This window comes from Mustelus asterias, chromosome 2 (assembly GCF_964213995.1).
Source record: "Mustelus asterias chromosome 2, sMusAst1.hap1.1, whole genome shotgun sequence".
In the NCBI taxonomy this organism is placed as follows: domain Eukaryota; kingdom Metazoa; phylum Chordata; class Chondrichthyes; order Carcharhiniformes; family Triakidae; genus Mustelus; species Mustelus asterias.
The window spans coordinates 161,554,188-161,573,383 of NC_135802.1; the positions used below are offsets into that span (position 1 = coordinate 161,554,188).

General features: G+C 47.2%; 1 protein-coding gene across 2 annotated transcripts in view; it reads left to right on the top strand.

The window, feature by feature from the left end:
- Positions 1 to 124: 124 nt before the first annotated feature.
- drosha (drosha ribonuclease III) overlaps positions 125 to 19,196 on the top strand; it is a 159,365-nt gene continuing 140,293 nt past the window's right edge. The window contains exons 1-8 of one of the 2 annotated variants that reach the window (XM_078200065.1): positions 139 to 175; positions 2,162 to 2,238; positions 3,793 to 4,728; positions 5,891 to 5,971; positions 7,348 to 7,594; positions 12,522 to 12,663; positions 14,290 to 14,453; positions 17,632 to 17,712. In XM_078200065.1, the coding sequence (XP_078056191.1) occupies positions 3,800 to 4,728; positions 5,891 to 5,971; positions 7,348 to 7,594; positions 12,522 to 12,663; positions 14,290 to 14,453; positions 17,632 to 17,712 (1,644 nt within the window). In that variant the 5' untranslated portion in view covers positions 139 to 175; positions 2,162 to 2,238; positions 3,793 to 3,799. Of the gene's footprint in view, positions 176 to 2,161; positions 2,239 to 3,792; positions 4,729 to 5,890; positions 5,972 to 7,347; positions 7,595 to 12,521; positions 12,664 to 14,289; positions 14,454 to 17,631; positions 17,713 to 19,196 lie in introns of both variants that reach the window. The other variant, XM_078200076.1, reaches the window with a different exon arrangement.

Sequence of the window (19,196 nt, forward strand, 5' to 3'; positions counted from 1 at the left end):
TTTTATGCAAACAGGAATGATGCGGGTTTCCTCCCCCAGTGTGAAATTTACTGTCTGATATTGAGTCTCCGCCCTGTAGCTTTGAAAGACCAATAAGCACAGCCCAGAGAACTGGGACTTCCGAGATACCCAGATGCTGCTGTGTCTGCTTCCTGTGACTGAAGCACCCTACACTGTGAGTACTCTGCAATTGCTGAAATGCAACAAGTTATTTTGTACGAAGAAAAGCATTTGCGGCGTTAGGGGTGCAATTACTACCTGCTTCTCCCCATTAGAGTGGCGCCAGGCAGCCAAAGACAATAGTGTGTGAGGAATATATAGGCTGCTGCAGGGACTAAGGACAGAGCGCTTCCATCACAGATGGAAAAAAGGGGGGCAGGATTAGGCTGGAAAATGATCAGAAAAATGAATATGTCATCAATACATACCCCCCTCCCATTATCAGTAAAACAGATTATCTGGCCACTGTCTCATTGCTGTTTGTGGGATCTTGCTGTTTACACATTGGCCACTGTTGTTCCTACATTACAACAGTGACTACACTTCAAAAATAAACGTGCAGAGGTTGTAAAGGCCTTTGATATATCACGTGAGCTGCTATATAAATGCAAAAACAGAAAATGCTGGAAAATCTCAGCAGGTCTGACAGCATCTAGATCCCAGACTTGAAACGTTGGCTCTATTCTCTCTTCATAGATGCTGGGATTTTCCAGCATTTTCTGTTTTTGTTTTAGATTCCAACATCCGCAGTATTTTGCCGTTGCTATATAAATGCAATGTTTTATCTTTTATGTTTCCCCCTCCCCAACTCTGAAGGGTTAGTTGTTTATCCCCTGGGGTGTGTCTTGCTGTATTAATATGCTCTAATGAGTGAACACGTTGAGTGTGTGTTGAACCTGGTTTATACTTGATGGTCTTAAGTTGAAGAGTTGCCTTAAATATTGTAACCTACTTTAGATCATGCATCCCAGGTCCAATTCTATTCTGATCACATTCTGACTTAACGCAGAGTTTACAAGAAAACTCGAACAGGACTAGACAAGGTAGATGCAGAGAGGATGTTCCTGTTGGTGGGGGAGTCCAGAACCAGGGGTCTGAGGATTCGGGGTAGACCATTTAGGACAGAGATGAGACATTTCTTCATCCAAAGAGTGGTGAGCCTGTGGAATTCATCACCACAGAAAGTAGTTGATGCTAAAACATTGAATGTATTGAAGAGGCGGCTGGATATCGCACTTGGCGTGAATGGGATCAAAACAGGATTAGGCTGTTGAGCTGGATGATCAGCCATGATTGTGATAGATGGCGGAGCAGGCTCGAAGGGCCGAATGGCCTCCTCCTGCTTCTATGTTTCTAGATCTTCTATGTTTCTAGATAGACTCTTAATGCAATCTTGGTTGTATTTCGGTTATTTTAAGTAATCCCCACGTGGGGTCTAGCAGGGGAGAGTCAATGGTCAAACAGGTCAATCTCCAAGGGTTACCTGATTGTGCAGGTGGTTTGCCCAGGCTAGGTAGAGTAAAGCATCAGGGTAGCTGATGAGGTTTAACCGAGGCATCACCTGATGCAACGTTTCAAAGACATCGCGGCCTTTTAGCTAAGATGAAGCGTCAGATCAAGCCCAGAATGGGATGCAATGCCTCATGTCAGCTTGGATACGGTGGCACAGTGGTTAGCACTGCTGCCTCACAGCGCCAGGGACCCGGGTTTGATTCCCGGCTTGGGTCACTGTCTGTGTGGAGTCTGCACATCCTCCCCATGTCTGCGTGGGCTTCCGGGTGCTCCAATTTCCTCCCTCCCTCTCCAAAGATGTGCGAGTTAGGTGGATTGGCCATGCTAAATTGTCCATTAGTGTCAGGGGAGTTAGCAGGGTAAATACATGGGGTTTACAGGGGTAGGTCCTGGGAGTGATTGTTGTTGGTGCAGGCTCGATGGGCCGAATGGCCCCTTTCTGCACTGTAGAGATTCTATGATATTGTTTGTCCTTCGGGGACCATGAATTGGATTCAATTTGAATTTGTTTTTATTTTGGGTGGAATAAAAATGTTTTTTAAAAAGTCAGCATGATGCCCAGATTTTTAAATAAGGAATAAGTAATGAGAAGATGTCAGATAGAGATCCTGCTCTTCACCTCCTTCTGTTGTTGTGTTAATTTTCCCAGTCCTGGCAGGAACAGCACAGAGCAGCAAGGAACAAGGTGTGATCTCTGGTCGATGCTGAGTCACTGAATCAGCCAGGGTGAGTGTTGGCCTCAGTGCCCAGACAAACCCAGGGAGGGGGGTGGTGAGGATCACTCATCGTGTAATTATAATCTTATTGAATGGTGGAGCAGGCTAGAGAGGCTGTGCGGCCTCCTCCTGTTCTCTGATTCATGTCTTTGGGTCTCACTCTGTGGAAATCCTGCTGACTATCGCTGTCTCGCCCTACACCTGGCTGCTGAACAGTTGGGACAAATCACAGAATCCTTAACCAGACAAGTGGGTGAAGGACATAAATTCCATCGACATCCCAAATCAACTAAACATAAAGAAAATTGGAATGGTAGGTAGGTTAGATGTGAATTTGAATTCTAAACAGGAAGATTATCGACACACAGACTGAGGAGGGATATTTCAGTGAAGAAATACGTTTCCCCACACTGTGTTGTCTCAGAGCTTTTCATTTATGTTTTGTGTATGACAGCTTTGCCATGGATTGTTAATGGTTGTGTGGAAGGAAAAAGCATCCGCAAAGCAGCATTTGTGGCAGTGCGGCACTCCCTCAGTACTGACCCTCTGACAGTGCAGCACTCCCTCAGTACTGACCCTCTGACAGTGCGGCACTCCCTCAGTACTGACCCTCTGACAGTGCGGCACTCCCTCAGTACTGACCCTCTGACAGTGCGGCGCTCCCTCAGTACTGACCCTCTGACAGTGCGGCACTCCCTCAGTACTGACCCTCTGACAGTTCAGCACTCCCTCAGTACTGCACTGGAGTTTCCCCTAAACTGATGCTCCGTCTGCCCTCGCTGGTGGATGTGGTAATCCCATACTGAAGAAGAGTAGGGGAGATCTCCCTGGTGTCCGTGACAATATTTATCTCTCGTAAACACAAGAAATACCTGATTTCCTGCTCCTTACCACATGGCTGTTTGTGGGAGCTTGCTGTGCACAAATTGGTAGTGGCATTTCCTTCCTGGTTAGTAAAACAGTTTAGTTGGTAAAGATGCTATATAAACGCACGTTCTTTCATTCATCCATAGAATTATTTGGAAGTTTTTTTTATTAATTCATGGGACATGGGTGTCGCTGGCTGGCCAGCATTTATTGCCCATCACGAGTTGCCCTTCAACTGAGTGGCTTGTTAGACCCTTTTGGAAGGCAGTTGAGAGTCACCCACATTGCTGTGGCTCTGGAGTCACATGTAGGCCAGACCAGGTAAGGACAGCAGATTTCCTTCCCTAAAGGACATTAGTGAACCAGATGGGTTTTTCCGACAATGGTTTCATGGTCAGCAGTAGATTCTTAATTACAGATTTTTTTCTATTGAATTCAAATTCCACCACCTGGAGTGGCGGGATTCGAACCGGGTCCCCAGAACATTAGCTGAGTTGCTGTCCTTAGGGGCTTTCCCTTAGCTGGTTTATTTGTGTAGAACAGGTCTGGAAACATGTACGTGCACAGTTCTGTTTGGACCTGATTTTTTACATTATTAACAGATTGAAATAAAGTTAAAGTTTTATTTATTTTTTAGTCACAAGTAAGGCTTACGTTAACACTGCAATGAAGTTACTGTGAAATTTCTTTCCTCAAGGTGCACCATGTCATTTCATCCAGGACGGGAGGGAGCTACACATACTACTGGCCACAACACTATCCCGAAAGTTGGGGGTGCTCGGGGAAGGGGCGCGCCTGGAAACCGAATGCCTCAACAGAGCTTTCAGACTGCAGCTTTCCGGCCCGTTCACCCTCAGCAGCCCCCGCCATTGTTCCCCCACGAGCAGCAGGTTGCTCCCCCCATGCTACCACCACCCCGGTTCCCTAGCCCGCAGAACACGGGTTATGTTCCTCCCAACTTCATGCCTTACCAGCCTCACCTTCCCCAGGCAGCTCAGATGGACGTACGGCAGAGCGCTGTACAGCAATGTCCTGTCCGTCCGAGGGCTCCGTTCCCCACCCCTCCGGTGCGCCCGGGCTTCCCTGGCTTGCCGTGCTTTGCCCAAGCACCCCCCGTGCCCAATGCTGTGACCACCCTCCCAGGGACTCCCGACAGACCGGCTGGATTCCACCACATGATGCCATCTGTGCCATCCCAGCCACCCCCGCCACTGATTCCTCCCCAGCAGATCAATTACCAGCCCCCCTACTCGATGGGCTACTCGCAGCCGTATCCGCTCCAGCATTTTAACAGCGGCTTTCAACCCAGCCCTGGAGGCGGCGGCTACCAGCTGGGCTCTGCCTCCTCCAGCTATCAGCAGAACTCCGGCTCCCATCAGTCCGAACACTTTCGGGACAAGCAGCGCTACCCGCCGGAGAAATCCCCCGGCGCCCGGCGCTCGGCCGAGCGGGACCGCCGCCCCAAGGAGCGCAGCTACCGGAGCCACAGCCAGCGTCACAGGTTGGAGTCCCGGGGAGAGCGGCGGGAGAGGGGCAGGAGTCCGGAACGGAGGAGGTCGGAGAGCTGTCGACACCGGAGCAGTCACGATCGCGGGAGGTCTCCGGCCCGACACCGGAACCGCGACCACAGCAGGTGAGGACTTGTAAAGCGTAACAACAGTATTGGAAACTTGTTAAAGTTTATTTATTAGATACAAGTAAGGCTTACATTAACACTGCAATGAAGTTACTGTGAAATTCCCCCAGTCGCCACAGTCCGGCACCTGTTGGGTCAATGCACCTAACCAGCACATCTTTCGGACTGTGGGAGGAAACCGGAGCACCCGGAGGAAACCCACGCAGACACGGGGAGAACGTGCAAACTCCACACAGACAGTGACCCAAGCTGGGAATCGAACCCGGGTCCCTGGTGCTGTGAAGCAGCAGTGTTACCGTGCTGCCCGTGTAGCATGTCCATCAGTTTCTCTGAGTCGGTGAGTGTTAGGGACCAGAGCAGAAACCCCAAAGTATGTTGTGAAGCCCGACTAGACCCCAACGGGTTTTCTATTAGTGTGAGGGTGAGGTGTTTCACTCCAGGTGTGATTCTATTGACACGCGAGGAAACTTTTATCAAATCAAACTTTGTTTAACAATACAGTTTAACTATAACAAATGAATTAGTTTAACTTTTACCAGTTGCAGTACTTGAACACGATAAGACACAATTCGTAACTGCTAACCTTAGTTCCAATTTAAGCAATACTCAGCACAGATCCGTGAATCATAGAATCCCTACAGTGCAGAAGGAGGCCATTTGACCCATCGAGACTGCCCCAACTCTCTGACAGAGCATCTCACTCGGGCACAACCCATTCCCAGAACCCCTCGCTAATTCCCCTAACCCATACATCTTGGGATGCTAAAGGGGCAATTTAGCATGGCCAATCCACCTAACCTGCACATCTTTGGACTGTGGGAGGAAATCGGAGCACCCAGAGGAAACCCACACAGACACGGGGAGAAACTCCACACAGACAGTCACCCAAGGCCGGAATTGAACGCGGGTCCCTGGCGCTGTGAGGCAGTAGTGCTAACCACTCTGCCAGCTGGTGATTGAAGTTGAGGCGTCTGTACTTGTCTCAGCCGCACGCAGACTTTTACCTGCCTCAGCTTGCAGAGGTTAGCAAAGCTCTGACTCTGTTTCGATTCTGTTTTCCTTTTCTCCATAGCATGCTGCATTTGAAGGGATAGATACCTTCACAATATTAACCTCATGTTAACTCTGAAATGCACACAATCTTTTGTTCACTTCTCAGAGACAGACATAGGCACCGCGACAGTTACCGGTCCCCATCGTATCAAAGGCAGCACAGACAAGAGTGGAAAAGGACGCATAGGTGAGATTTACTGGGTCCTTCTTTTCCATTCCTTCACTCACTAAAGTTGCTGAGTTGAGTTTGGATTGTGTTTTGTCGTTGCAAACCTGTCTTGGTCAAAGCTAACATTGGCCACTTCCCATCGAGACTAGCGACCTGTCTTGGGCGAGGTGTGCCGGTGTCTGCAGTTGGATCGATAGTTAGCGGCCTGTTACTGTGTGAGTGCAGAGAGACCCCAGGATGTGGGCGGAGGGAAGAATGCTGGGATTGCTGCTGAATCCCTACACTGGGGCTTGAGTCATTGCAGCCCGTGAGGCCATTCAGCCCATCGAGTCCATACCGGCTATCTCATAGAATCCCTACAGTGCAGATGGAGGCCATTCAGCCCATCAAATCCATACCGGCTATCTCATAGAATCCCTACAGTGCAGAAGGAGGACATTCAGCCCACCAAGTCTGCACCGACCACAATCACAGCCAGGCCCTAACCCCACGTATTTACCCTGCTAGTCCCCCTGACACTATGGGGCAACTTACCATGACCAATCAACCTAACCCGTACATCTTTGGACTGTGGAGCAATCTGTAGAGCAATTTAATCCATCCCATTCCCCCCACTCTATCCCTAGGACCCGCAAATTTACTCCTTTCAAATACCCGTCCAATTTTCTTTGGAAATCATTGATTACTTTCAGCACCTTCATGGACTCCGGGTTCCAGGCCATTCCCACTCGCTGTGTACAGAAAAAATTCTTTTGTCCAAAATTTTAAATCCCTAACCTTTGGACAACCAGCTGTACATAACTTCCTATTCTTTATTTACCACAGGGCGGCACGCTGGCATAGTGGTTAGCACTGCTGCCTCACAGCGCCAGGCACCCAGATTCAGTTCTAGCCTTTGGTGACTGTCTCTGTGGAGTTTGCACATTAGAATCATAGAATCCCTACAGTGCAGGAGAAGGCCATTTGGCCCATCAGGCCTGCTCCGACAACAATCCCATTCAGGTGCTATCCCTGTAACCCCAGGTATTTTACCCGCTAATCCCCCAACACTAAGGGGCAATTTAGCATGGTCAATCAACTTAACCCGCACATCTTTGGAATGTGGGAGGAACCCAGTGGAAACCCACGCAGACACGGGGAGAACGTGCAAACTCCACACAGTGACCCGAGATCAGAATTGGACCCAGGTCCCTGGCGCTGAGAGGCAGCAGTGCTGACCACTGTGCCACTGGGGATTGCTCCAACAAACTCTTGTCGTTGTGTTTGAAAATCGCTTTTATTCCCCTTGCTTCAATTCGGAGTGCGACAAATGTTTGGTTGGTAAAGGGCGGGTTTTTATTCCTTTTGCAAATGCCCGATCGTGTGTGGAATCTTTCTGTGCTTTTTCCCCCAAGCCGGTCAAGCAGCAGGGAGCGGAAGCGCCCTCGCTGGGAAGAGGAGAGGGACCGAAGGTCAGCAGGTCACAGTTCAAGTAAGGAGAAATCCCATTCTGCTACTCGAAGCAAAGAGGCGGAAGAGAGCTCCGTCACGGAAAAGATCGAGGAGGAGAAAGAGGAGGAAGAGTTGCTAAGTACAAAGCCCGTGTGGATTCGCTGCACTCACTCTGAAAATTACTATTCCAGTGATCCCATGGATCAGGTGGTAAGGACAGCTTGGTCTTATTTCAAACAGTGTCACAGAATTACGGAAACAGCCCATTCGGCCCATCCAGTCCCTGCTGGTGTTTATGCTCCACATGAGCCTCATCCCATCCTATTTCATCTCACCCCATCAGCATATCTTTCCATTCCTTTCTCCTTTATGTGTTTATCCAGCTTCCCCCTAAATGCTTCTATTATGGTTCAGGTCAGAAACTCCAAAGTGTTTTATGAAGCCCGCCTGAATCATAAGTTTTGCATCTTGAATTTGGCTCGGATGAGCATGAGATGTTTCACTTCAGGTATGATTCAAATGACCCACTGGGGAGCTTTTATCAAACAAAGTTTATTTAAGAATATAGTTAACATGTATAGTAAGAAAATTAGCAAGAACTTTTATCAATTACAAACAAGAAACAGAACAACCACGATAATGTATAACCCTTAACAAAGATATCTAATGTGTTCCAATCAAAACCAAAACCTTCCATAGACAAAACCCTTTAAACAAGTTCAACACAGCAACGACTGCTGCTCGTGTGATACTGGAAATTGAGTTCTTTGGTTGAAGTCTGCAGTCCTCTGGATTCACTCAGAATAAGTTTAAAGTCAAAATAGCTTCTCAGAACCCCGGGGAGAGACTCTCTGGTCAAGCTACCTGCTGCAGGGAGGTAATAGCTTTCTTTCAGATGAGCAGCAGAATTTTCAAAACAACCGAGAGAAAGGGAAAACACTTCTTTTTAGCTTGCTGTACCTTTTAAAAATTCAATTCTAACTATAGCCAAACACAAAATGAAACCTTAACCTCACTGAAAAGAAACTCCCAAAAACACATGACCATCCTCCTAAAAATGCAGGATCATTAAACTAATCCCAGAGTAAACACAAACCACCCTATTTAAGCCACTTAAGTAGCAATAAAAGGACATTTCCCATCAACAGTGACATCACTGAAGCTGTGACAGCTGCAGAAATCATGATTTAAAAAAAACCTTTCTTAAAGGTACATTAACGTCACACTTCATCTCTTTGCCCACTCCATGTGTTTATGAATTCCGCATTCTCATTACTCTCTGTAAAGGTTTTTTCCCGAATTTCCTATTGGATTTATTAATCATAGAACCACACAGTGCAGAAGGGGCCCTTCAGCCCATCGAGTCTGCACTGACACGTGAGAAACACCTGACCTCCCACCTAATCCCATTCGCCAGCACTCCGCCTTGAAATGCTATGACGTGCCAGGTGCTCATCCAGGTTCTTTTTAAAGGATGTGAGGTCCACCACCCTCCCCGGCAGCGCATTCCAGACCGTCACCACCCGCTGGGTAAAAATGTTTTCCTCACATTCCCCCCTAAACCTCCTGCCCCTCACCTTGACGGCCTTATATTCCAGGTGCTTCATTCTTGGAATGAAGATGTGGAAGCATCTTGTCCATACCGAGTCTTTTCAGAATCTTAAAGTCCTCCAGCAGTATCACCCCTCAGTCTTCCCTTTTCTACAAGAAAGAACCCCGACCTGATCAGTCTTTCCCAATGAGTCTGGTAAACCTTTCCGCAGTCTCCTTTTCATAATATGGAGACCTGAACTGTGCACAGTGCTCCCAGGTATAACCCATCTAAAAAGTGCCTTCCCCGGGCATGAGGGTCGGTGATGGACACTAAGGCACAATTTCGCACAGCCAATCCACCTCAGCTGCACATCCTTGTGAATTATTGAACCTTCTGCTCAGCCGGATTGACAGAGAGAGAGAGAGAGACGGACAGTCAGTTTATCCTGTCACTAAGCACACAGGTCCCTATAGGTAGTAGTACAAGTAGATAAGGTTGTAAAGAAGGCATTTGGAATGCTCTCCTTCATTGGCAGAGGTGTAGAGTACAAAAGTAGGGATATAATGATGGAACTGTATAAGACACTGATGAGGCCACAACTGGAGTATTGTGTGCAATTCTGGTCACCACATTACAGGAAGGACATAATTACTCTGGAGAGAGTGCAGAGGAGGTTAACTAGAATATTGCCAGGGCTGCAGAATTGTAGCTACAAGGAGAGGTTGGAGAGAGTTGTTTTCCTTGGAACAGAGACGGCTGAGGGAATGACATGATTGAGGTCATATAGAGGGTTACAGCATGAAAACAGGCCCTTCAGCCCAACTTGTCCTTGCTGCTCAGTTTTAACCACTAAGCTCATCCCAATTGTCCACATTTGACCCATATCCCTCTATACCCATCTCACCCACGTAACTGTCTAAATGCTTTTTAAAAGATAAAATTGTACCTGCTTCTACTACTACCTCTGGCAGCTTGTTCCATCTAGTAATTGACTCTTCCACCCTGGGAAAAAGCTTCTGACTATCCACTCTGTCCATGCCCCTCATAATCTTGTAGACTTCTATTAGGTCACCCCTCAACCTCTGTCGTTCCAGTGAAAACAAACCAAGTTTCTCCAACCTTTCCTCATAGCTAATGCCCTCCATACCAGGCAACCATTTGTGTGAAAAAATTGCCTCTCTGGACCCTTTTGGATCTCTCTTCTCTCACCTTAAACCTATGCCCTCTAGTTTTAGACTCCCCTCCCTTTGGGAAAAGATATTGACTAGCTGATCTATGCCCCTCATTATTTTATAATCCTCTATAAGATCACTCCTAAGCCTCTTACGCTTCAGGGAAAAAAAATCCCAGTCTATCCAGCCTCTCCTTATAACTTAAACAATGAAGTCCTGGTAGCATCCTAGTAAATCTTTTCTGCACTCTTTCTAGTTTAATAACATCCTTTCTATAATAGGGTGACCAGAACTGTACACAGTATTCCTAGTGTGGCCTTACCAATGGCTTGTACAACTTCAACAAGACGTCCCAACTCCTGTATTCAATGTTCTGAGGTGAAGAGAATTGTAAGTGGTAGAGAGAGAGTGTGGACAGGAGGAACCTGTTTCCCTTGGCAGAGAGTTCAAAAACCAGGGATCATAGATTCTAGATAAGCAGCAGAAGGGTTAGAGGGGACGTGAAGAAAAACCTTTTTATGCAGGGGGTGGTGGGTGCCTGGAATTCGCTGCCCGAGTTGGTGGCGGAGGCAGAGACCCCAAACCCATTTAAAAAGCACATGGATCTACACACCTTGAAGTGCTGTAAGCTGCAGGGCTTTGGGCCGGGTGCAGGAAAATGGGATTAGAAAGGGCACCTGGGTGTCTTTTGGACGGCATGGTCAAGATGGGCCAATTGGCTCCCTTCTGTGCTGTAATGTTTCGATGGTCACGTCTGCTTTTGTTTTACTTTGCCTACTGTTAGTGTAAGTTTCTGAACAATTATTTTCTCTTGCAATTCTTAAATAGAAACATAGAAAACTACAGCACAAAACAGGCCCTTTGGCCCCACAAGTTGTGCCGAACATATCCCTACCTTTTAGGCCTACCTCTAACCCTCCATCCTATTAAGTCCCATGTACTCATCCAGGAGTTTCTTAAAAGACCCTATTGAGTATGCCTCCACCACCACTGACGGCAGCTGATTCCACTCGCCCACCACCCTCTGTGTGAAAAACTTCCCCCTAACATTTCCCCTGTACCTACCCTCCAGCACCTTAAACCAGTGTCCTCTCGTAGCAGCCATTTCCACCCTGGGAAAAAGCCTCTGAGAGTCCACCCGATCTATGCCTCTCAACATCTTATATACCTCTATTAGGTCTCCTCTCATCCTACGTCTCTCCAAGGAGAAAAGACGGAGCTCCCTCAGCCTATCCTCATAAGGCATGCCACTCAATCCAGGCAACATCCTTGTAAATCGCCTCTGCACCCTTTCAATCTTTTCCACATCCTTCCTATAGTGAGGCGACCAGAACTGAGCACAGTACTCCAAGTGGGGTCTGACGAGGGTCTTATATAGCTGCATCATTATCCCCGGACTCCTAAACTCAATCCCTCAATTGATAAAGGCCAGCGCACCATACACCTTCTTAACCACCTGCGGGGCCGACACATAAATGTCCAACACGTAATCTCCATAAAGTCTCATTTCTTCTTCCATGCAACCCCTCCCCCTCCCCCTCTTTGTTTATTCTTAATTTTTCCAATGTTGTTCATTCTCTCAGTGACTTCATTTCTTGCTCTTGGACTTCCTGGATTGCATTAACGTCCAGAGTCCATCCATTCCCCAAAAAGAGTTGCACTGTACGATATTTCTTTTTACTTGCATGGCACGGGAGTGTTTCTGGACAAGGTCAGCATTTGTTGCCTAGCCCTAATTGTCTTTAAACTGAGAGGCTGGCTTGGCCATTTCAGAGGGCATTAAAGAGTGAACCACATTACTGTGGGTCTGGAGTCACAGGTTGGCCAGACCGGGTAAGGATGGCAGATTTCCTTCCCTGAAAGGACAGGAGTGAACCAGATCAGTTTTTTCCAACAGTCAATGGTCACCATTACTGAGACAATCTTTATATTCCAGATTTTTTTATTAGTTGAATTTAAATTCCACCAGCTGCCATGGTAGGATTTGAACCCATGTCCCCGGGGCATTAGCCTGGGCCTGTGGATTACTAGCCCAGTGCTATTGCCATGATGCCACCATATTCCACTCTGACTGTGGGCTTGTGATCCTGGCAGGACTGTGTGAGGGTGGAGGGAGCTGGGAGTAAAAAGGGGAACTGTACAATTTCAAATTGAAGCTTGCTCTTTGTAGAAACTGTAATCAGAAATTATAATTTCTCTCAGAACCATAGAATCCCTACAGAAAGAGGCCATGCGGCCCATCAAGTCTGTACCGACTCTGGTGCATTTCTCTGATCTTCTGTTGCGGACTTTGCTAATAAAGTGACACATCCTTCAATGTTCCTGAATTCAAAGATAAATCTCGAGCTGAAAGTGCCCTCCTTGTATGTCATTGCTCTGAAAGAGAAACCTTTCTAAACGCATGTCCCAAAACTGACTCTGACATTTTCAGGGCGACTCCACAGCCGTTGGAACGAGTAAACTGCGCCAGCTTTATGCAAAGTTTGATGAGGAGCTTGGGCAGAGACAGGCAAAGGCCAAAGCTGCCAGACCACCATGGGAGCCACCAAAAACCAAACTGGATGAAGAACCAGGTATGAAACATTTTAACATATATCTTTCGAGTGAAACAATCTCCTGATGAATCAGTGGGCTTATCGGGTAAGGAGGTCAGCTCTCGATACCCATGTGCTTCCCAACACTCTTCAGCACTTGAGTTTTCCTCACTTCTTATCCGGGTGGCATGGTGGCACAGTGGTTAGCACTGCTGCCTCACAGGGACCCGGGTTCAATTCCGGCTTCGGGTCACTGTCTGTGTGGAGTCTGCACGTTCTCCCTGTGTCTGCGTGGGTTTCCTCCGGGGGCTCCGGTTTCCTCCCACAGTTCAAAGATGTGCGGGTTAGGTGGATTGGCCGTGCTGAATTGACGCTAGTGTCAGGGGGATTAGCAGGGGAAATGTGTGGGGTTATGGGGATAGGGTCTGGGTGGGATTGTGGTCGATGCAGACTCGATGGGACGAAGGGCCTCCTTCTGCACTGTATGATTCTATGGGTCAGTTGGGGATGAATTGACAGAGATTAAAAGCTGCGTTTGGTCACCACCCCATTATTGTTGTTTCAGGTGACTACCAGGATGGTAGAAGGTGAATCAGACTGGCAGCATTTTCTGACTGGCAGCATTCCTTATCTGTTCCCAATTGGACAAGCTGGGTTGCTGTAACGTAGATTCAAAGAATCCCTACAGTGCAGAAGGAGACCATTCGGCCCATCGAGTCTGTACCGACCACAATCCCACCCAGCTCCTATCCCCATAACCCCATGCATTTTACCCTAGCTAGTCTCCTTGACACTATGGGGCAGTTTAGCAATGCCAATTCACCTAACCCGCACATCTTTGGACTGTGGAAGGAAACCGGAGCACCCGGAGGAAACCCACGCAGACATGGGGAGAACGTGCAAACTCCACACAGACAGTGACCCAATCCGGGACATGGAACCAACATAGATACAATGGGCTGAATGCCCTTCTGTGCTGTTGCCATTCTATGATGTATTCAGACCTTCCTGAACTAGACTATTGTCTAATAGTCAGTAAGTCGAAGGGCTGGTTTATTTTGAAGAGTCTGGGATGGGTATCCTTCACAGCCTGCTTGCTGGAACCACGGGTGATAATGAGTTTTAACCCTTTTTTAATATTCATTCGTGGGACGTGGGCATTGCTGACTGGCCAGTATTTATTGCCCATCCCTAGTTGCATGAGGGTAGTTGAGAATCAACCGCATTACTGTGCCTCTGGAGTCACATGTAGACCAGACCGGGTAAAGATGGCAGATTTCCTTCCATAAAGGAGAACCAGATGGGTTTTTCTGATAATCAGCAATGGTTTCATGGTCATCAGTAGATTCTTAATTACAGATATTTTTTATTGAATTTAAATTCCGCCATCTGCCGTGGCGAGATTCGAACCCGGGTCCCCAGAACATTAGCTGAGTTTCTGGATTAATAGTCCGGCGATAATACCACTAGGCCATCACCTCCCCATCTTTTATTTGCCCTGTTGAGCGAAAGACACAAAGCTTGGGCTCGCTCTTCAGCAAGATTGCCAATTAGTTGGAGCTTCTGGATGGCTACGGACCCAGAGCATTTGAAACAGTCAATATTTCTTCATTGCCCTATTGATTGGGGATTTAATTGTGGTCAATATTTGGGTGTTCTGCTCAGATGCCAGCTCCAGTGACTCGGGCTGCGACTCGGACGATAACAGCAGTGGGAGCAGCACCTGCAGCTCAGACTCCGAGATTATAGATGTCATCGAAGAAATCAAGCGTAAAAAGGCGCATCCCGATCGACTGCACGAGGAGTTGTGGTACAATGATCCAGGCCAGGTGCGTCAGCCCCTCTCTCGCACAGGGCAGCCTTTCTGGCAGGGACTTTCTTTGTCAACAGGAACATTTTTATTGAAAAGCACTTGCAGGAAAAAATAAATTGTTCTCCTAAATTGTCAATGTACTGACTCGATCGATGTTACTGTTTCTCTAATCCAGTTAGATTCCTTCTCTGTAATTTCCCTCCCTATATAAGCTGTAATAAAATAATTATTCTGGGCAATCTCTATCTAACAAGAGAAGTATTTACTTTTAAAAGAAGAGGTGCTTCTACATTGATCAAAAATTTGTTGCAAAGATTGGCTAGCACCCAGGGAGGAATATTACGTTTAAAGTTTATTTATTAGTCACAAGTAAGGCTTACATTAAAACTGCAATGAAGTTACTATGAAAGTCCCCGAGTGGCCACAGTCCGGCGCCTGTTCGGGTCAATGCACCAGAATGTGGGAGGAAACCGGAGGAAACCCACGCAGACACGGGGAGAATGTGCAAACTCCACACAGACAGTGACCCCAACCGGGAATTGAACCCTGGCGCTGTGAAGCAGCAGTATTAACTGTGCTACCGTGCCGCATGTTAGGGTGGGGGGTGGGGACGGGTGGAATGGCTAACCTCCCCTGCAACCCCCTCCTTGAGGCAAATTCACGATGGAACCAATCCACTTTGCAGCAGCCTGCCACCCAGCCGGAACGCACTGCAGACGGTGAAAAAAGGTCCGTGTGGGACCTCCATGCCCTCACTGGCCCAATTGATCCATGATTATTTCTTCGCATATGGCGCCCATCTGTTGATTTGGGCACCTCCCTGCCCATTTGCATATCATGGGGGTGAGTTCATGGAGGGGGGGGGGGGGGGAGAGGGAGGCAGGAAGGTGGGTGGGATGGACACCCATCAAGGGCTTTGACAAGGTCCCACATGGCAAACTGGCCAGTAAATAACAGGGTCCAGGAGAAGGTTAGATTAAAATTGGTTCCGCAACAGGAAGCAAAGCGTTTTGGTTGCTGGGTATTTTAATGACCTGAAGGCTGTTTCCAATGAGGTTGGGCAGGGCTTCTATTGGTGCTATATTCTAGTGATTTCGACTTCGATACAGGGGACATGATTAGGAAGTTTGCAACTGCTTCAGAAATTGGCCATGAGGTTGATAGTGAGGAGGAAAGCTGTAGAGTGTAGGAAGATATCGATGGACTGGGCAGATAAGTGGCAGATGCAGTTTCATCTTGAGAAGTGTGTGGCAGTGCATTTGGGGAGGACCAAGAAGGCAAAGGAAAGCCAATGACTGGTTCGGATACTGAGAAATGCAGAGGGGCCTTTGTGTACGTGTTTACAGATCCCGAAAGCAACAGGACTGAGAGATCAGGTGGTTAAGAAGGCAAAAGGGAACAGTCACGTCCCACCATTTACAGGGGTTAAGTTCCTGGGAAATCTCAAACATTGAAAGTACTTTATAATGGGAGTGAATTCAGTAAGTTCCAGCTGTCCCAAAATTTGGATGTTAATCAGGTTTTTTTCTCTCACTGAGAGGTTTCCCCGTACTGGAGACACCAGCTGATCCATAGAATCTTACGGTGCAGAAGGAGGCCATTCAGCCCATCAAGTCTGCACCGACCACAATCCCACCCAGGCTCTATCCCCATCACCCCATGCATTTAGCCTAGCTAGTTGCCCCTGGCATTAAGGGGCAATTTAGCATGGCCAATCCACCTAACTCGCACATCTTTGGGCTGTGGGAGGAGACTGGAGCACCCGGAGGAAACCCACGCAGACACAGGGAGAACTTGCAAACTCCTACCTCTGGTTCTCTCTCGATGATGTGGAGATGCAGGGAAGATGAAGGGAATTACTTCCCTTCTCTCTGATCCCAGCTCCCTCCTCCTCCTTCCTCATTTTTTTTGTTTGATTTATCACGATAGAATACCAGAAGCAAGCAGCACGGTCCAAACTCCGAGCTGATTCCTTTTACTCCACCGTTCCACGGATGAGAAAGTGGGCTTTAAATCGGTAGGCATTGCTGTCGCTCTCTCGCCCTCGCTGTGCTCTTTGGACAAGATCGAGAAGCTGCCACTACAACAGGCAGACCCGAGCATGAGCCGAGAGCAACCAAAGAGACAGATTGGAACAACAAGGAGAACCGTGCCCTGTCTAACTAGTCTTCAAATTTATAAACATCTCTGTAAAATGTGTGTACATGCACTGCAGACCCACATCTCTTTCTTCCCCCAGCCTGTGTGTCACACGCACGCACACACACACACACGATGTGGAGTTGCTGACATTGGACTGGGGTAGGCACAGCAATTAGTCTCACAGCACCAAGTTAAAGTCCAACAGGTTTATTTGATGGCACGAGCTTTCCGAGCGCTGCTCCTTCATCAGATGAGGGCAGGATTTGTTTCACAAACAGAACATATATAGACACAAACTCAATTACAAGATAATGGTTGGAATGCGAGTCTTAACAGGTAATCAAGGCTTTACAGGTGCAGACAATGTGAGTGGAGAGAGGGTTAAGCACAGGTTAAAGAGGTGCGAACTGTCTCCAGCCAGGACAGTTAGTGAGATTTTGCAAGCCCAGGCAAGTCGTGAGGGTTACAGATAGTGTAACGGCAATAACAGATAGCGGCACTCCGAAATCTCATGCTACCAAATAAATCTGTTGGACTTTAACCTAGTGTTGTGAGACTACTTATATATATATATATATATATATATACACATCTGGCATGTTACAAGATCTAGTTATTACTTCCCTTCAATCGTGGATGGGTGAAGTTTTGGGTCTGTAATGGGCAATCATGTGTGCAAGGAATTTTGAGTGGATAAACAAAATCATGAAATATGAAGTTGCAAAGAAGCCCCTTCCTAGAATATCAGCGGGGGAAGGTTATGTCAGAACTGTATAGAGCACCGATTGGGCATAAACTGGAATATTGCATGCTGCATTCCTTGCCTTACAGAAAGGATCTGAATTACATCTAATGAATTAGATAGCAAGTTCAAAACCTCTGTGTCAGCCTCTTCACACAGCACACTTTGTCGCTACTTATTCAATAAATCAGTGCCATTGGTGAATGAGGTAAAGAAATGCACTTGCCGTTACTGCTAATTGGGCACGACATTCCTTGGTATTTAGAGAATTGTTTCCTCATCATTTAATTTTTAATCTCTACACTCCTAGATGAATGATGGCCCATTGTGTAAATGTAGCGCCAAGGCAAAACGAACTGGGATCAGACACAGCATATACCCTGGTGAAGAGGTAAGAATGTTTGATTGAGGAGAACTTTGCATGTTTCTATCAGATTGATCTACATCTGCAAGTTTTTCCAGACGATCTGTGTGAATATCTATTTTTCATCCCTCTCTGTGAAGCCGGCCAGACTGTTCACGACATTGGTGTTGTGTTTGAGCTCCCATGATGAGCTGTTGACTACATATCTGCTCCATCACCAAAACTGCCTACTTCAATCTCCATAACACTGTCTGACTCCAACCCTGTCTCTGCTCACCTGGAACTGAGATCCCTATCCTTGCCTTTGTTACGCCGAGACTTCGCTATCCCAGTGCATTCCTTGCTAGTCTCCCGCACTCCACCCACCGTGCAGTTGCCTTCTTTCAAAGTTGTGTTGACCATCGCACCTAGTCTAGTGCCGATAACTTATCACCCCTCGGCTCACTGACCTACACAGGCTCTTAGTCTGACAACATCTCAGTATTAAAATTCTCACCCTTGTTTTCCGATCCCCCTGTGAACTTGCCCCTCCCGATCTCTGTAACCTCCTCCAGGCCCAAGAGCTCCCGAGATATCTATGCTCCTCCAATCCGGGCCTCTTGAGCATTACTGATGTTAATCGCTCCACCGTTGGTGGCGTGCTGTTAGCTGCCTCAGCCCCAAGCTGCGGAATTTTGTTCCTAAACCTTCCCAACAATTTTGCCTCCTTTAGGATGTTGCTCAGAACCTACCTCATCGTTTTAGCTCATCTGTCCTCGGAGCTCCTTCTGTGCCTCACTGTCAGAATTCTGATCGATAATCCATTTGTTCAGCGCTATATTAATGGAAGTTTTTTTTTTAATCCTTATCAAAAAAAGGGGAGGTGCTGGCGTTGTGGTATTAGTGCTATTAATCCAGAAACGCAGCTAATGTTCTGGGGATCTGGGTTCGAATCCAGCCACGGCAGATGGTGGAATTTGAGTTCAATATGGAAAAAAATCTGAAATTAAGAATCTACTGATGACCATGAAACCATTGTCGATTGTCAGAAAAACCCATCTGGTTCACTAATGTCCTTTAGGGAAGAAAATCTGCCGTCCTTACCTGGTCTGGTCTACATGTGACTCCACAGCCACAGCAATGTGGTTGACTCACAACTGCTCTGTGAAATGGCCTAGCAAGCCACTTAGTTCAAGGGTGACTGGGGATGGGCAATAAACGCCCATGTTCCACAAATGAATAAAAGAAAAATAAGTTTCATAAATTACCACCAGCTTCTGTTTGCTGATATTAAGAGCCCTGAGATACGCACCACAATTTTCTGATGCTCTTTTGGAAAGTTAAGCCTAAGGTACTGTTCCTGTGTGAATAAAGCTCTCACTGCAAAGCCACGGCCGTGCCTGGGTACATTCTCCTCTTTAAAAACATGGAGTAAATCTTTTTTTTTGGCGTGAAGTAATTTATTTTCCTCCCATGTTGTGCAACATTCCTCGTGAGACAGCATGATGCACGTCCTGCAACAATCACCACCA